This window comes from Charadrius vociferus, unplaced genomic scaffold (genome assembly GCF_000708025.1).
Source record: "Charadrius vociferus isolate BGI_N301 unplaced genomic scaffold, ASM70802v2 scaffold14, whole genome shotgun sequence".
In the NCBI taxonomy this organism is placed as follows: Eukaryota; Metazoa; Chordata; class Aves; order Charadriiformes; family Charadriidae; genus Charadrius; species Charadrius vociferus.
In genome coordinates this window covers 2386635-2389117 of record NW_009648876.1, presented here as the reverse complement: position 1 = coordinate 2389117, position 2483 = coordinate 2386635, and the positions used below count along the sequence as shown (strand labels likewise).

At 36.4% G+C, this 2483-nt stretch overlaps 1 protein-coding gene across 1 annotated transcript in view; it reads right to left on the bottom strand.

Moving 5' to 3' along the window:
* AQR (aquarius intron-binding spliceosomal factor) overlaps positions 1 to 2483 on the bottom strand; it is a 73441-nt gene that overhangs the window by 57334 nt on the left and 13624 nt on the right. Inside the window, exons 3-4 of the mRNA XM_009887000.1 lie at positions 1543 to 1599; positions 361 to 401 (exon numbers count right to left, since the gene is read on the bottom strand). Of these exons, the coding sequence (XP_009885302.1) occupies positions 361 to 401; positions 1543 to 1599 (98 nt within the window). The remainder of the gene's footprint in view (positions 1 to 360; positions 402 to 1542; positions 1600 to 2483) is intronic.

Genomic DNA, 2483 nt, shown 5'->3' with positions numbered 1-2483 from the left:
AGCTAGAGGCAGCATACTCTTGGTTCTTTTTCTTTATATACCTTGGTGACAAAGGGACCAGCTTTCTATAACCATCACAACAAAAACAACATAAAACACAACAGACTACCAGATCAAGGAACGAATCAATATTATGTCCAACCATCACATATAAGTATTACGAGCTCATGAACTTTCTTTTTGCCACATTCAGACTTTGAAATACCGTAATGATTAAATGACTCAAATGCATTCAAGTCATTTTGATCTGCTTTCAACACATTAATGCATTTTAAAATATTCTATGAAACATTAGAAACCACTTCAATACAGATAATGTTAGAACGCATGTCTGTAAGTGAAAGTGATTCATGTACTTACTTTGACCTGACAATTTCTTTTGTATATACATCTTCAATAACCTACAGGAAGGAATATTTTTTAAAAAAGGTTAAGAATTTTATATAAAGTGATTAAAAATGCCTTAAGATACCTTATGCACTCAAAAGGTACTCTGAATTAATTACTCTCTGCTTACTGCTACTTGATCAAAAATGTCAGTAACAATTATTTCTCGATTCCGGAAGTCCAAAAGCTTCATAGACATACATTCTCACAGAGAAAGTGACTCAACTTAGCGGAAAGCACACAATGATTAAAAGAATTGATAGGGCCTTCATTCAAATTACTCTGAAGGAATAACCTACATTGCACTGAGATTTTTATATTAAAGTCAAACAGATATGCAACCCTTTTTATTGTTATTTTTTGGCTTACTGTTGAATTTAAAGAACAGTCTTCAAGAGTCAAGTGTGCATCAACTTAAGTCATCTGTTGTCACTGTTTCTTTTAACTGACACTTAACGAAATCCTGACACTTTTACCTAGTGTTTCCAACAGAAATGACAGAATCTGTGCTATCTGTTGCAATAGGCACACTTTGACATCACATGACACAGAGATGCAATTCAGCTGCTTACATACATCCTAGTTCTAACAATCACAGAAAAATGCTATCACGAATACTACAAAGACAGTCAGCAAACTGAGGCCAAATACCCACAAGTGAAAGAAACCTAACATTTAAGAAGCCCATACAGAAAACTAACACAAAACTAAACACATCAGGCCAAACTTTAAACATTCGAAACACACATACCCACCAGAACTGCACTAAAGTTGTCTGCTCAAAACTCTCTGCAGAAGCTTTTAGAAAGAATTACACAGTTCAGTAATACCTGCATCTTTCACGTTTCTTCGATTTCTAAGAGTCCTTCCAGACATCTTTTAACCTCAAAGGAGATGCTCAAAAATCTTTTGGTCCCTTAAGTTATTGGCCAAAATAAACTAAACAAATAGCATACAGAACTGCACTGCTATATCACACGTTCATAACTACAAACATACATAACAAACAATTTATAATTACAGTGTGTTAAGCAACTGTAGACCTTCCACGCAGTCTCCTGTACTCTTATACAAAATAAGCACCATCGTAGGCTGGCACATCAGAAAAGGGTTGGTCCTCATTCTTTTACAGCCCAACACAATTCCAGTACTTACCTTTGAATCAAAAGACAATTTTTTCTTCACATGTGGAGCCCAGTATTTATTTGCTAACTGTATGGGGGATAAATAAAAAAAAAGGTTAAATATACACACTTTCAGTTGTAGTGACACAATAACTCTACAATGGATCCCAAACTTTATTTCATTAGTATCTTGCTTAATTTCACCTTACAGTAAATACAACTAACAAAATTACCTTTTCTAACAATAATGCTTTTGAACCATCTAAGATTTTATGTCTAAACCTTTTCAAACAGAGGTGCAATACTCCGTAAATATTTCAGATGCACTAACTGCTACATAACAAGTGTTTTTTCTTAAGTAATTTCTAGCCTCGTTTTCTAGTTACTTCTACTTTTTAAGTTATTTCTACATCAAATACATACCATGATCTTTCAAGGACTGCAAATCCCAGACCACAAACGATTATACTCCCATTGAGGAATTTCACAAAGAACTAAAAGCTACATATAGAAGCCTAACATTTTAAGGCTATTGACTGCAGCCATCACTTCACCAGAATTCCTGAGCTATGGTGGCAAGAGCTTCCTAACCAACTTTATTCTAGCTTCTTTATGCTGTCGAAGAACAAGGAAAGCAGCCTTTCCAGCACAACAAATGAACACTCGTATAAAACCACTTAAATTGTTCGGCTACAAGAAACTGTCAGCAACTTTTCACGTATTATAACAAATCTCATTTATGTTGTAGTGCTGCTCTTGTAAATCCCTACAGCCTAGAAACATTGGGGGAATATACTCTTTCATAGGTAACCCAGACATTAAATCTCTTCTCACTCACGACAAAGCAGGACCCTTTCCCTAACACCCACGGACCGCAAATACTATTTATAAAACCGAGGCGGCGCCGCTGCCGGAACGGCCTTTCTAGCGCCTGGCTCCGGCCGCCGGAGAGGCGGCCCGGACACCCCCACC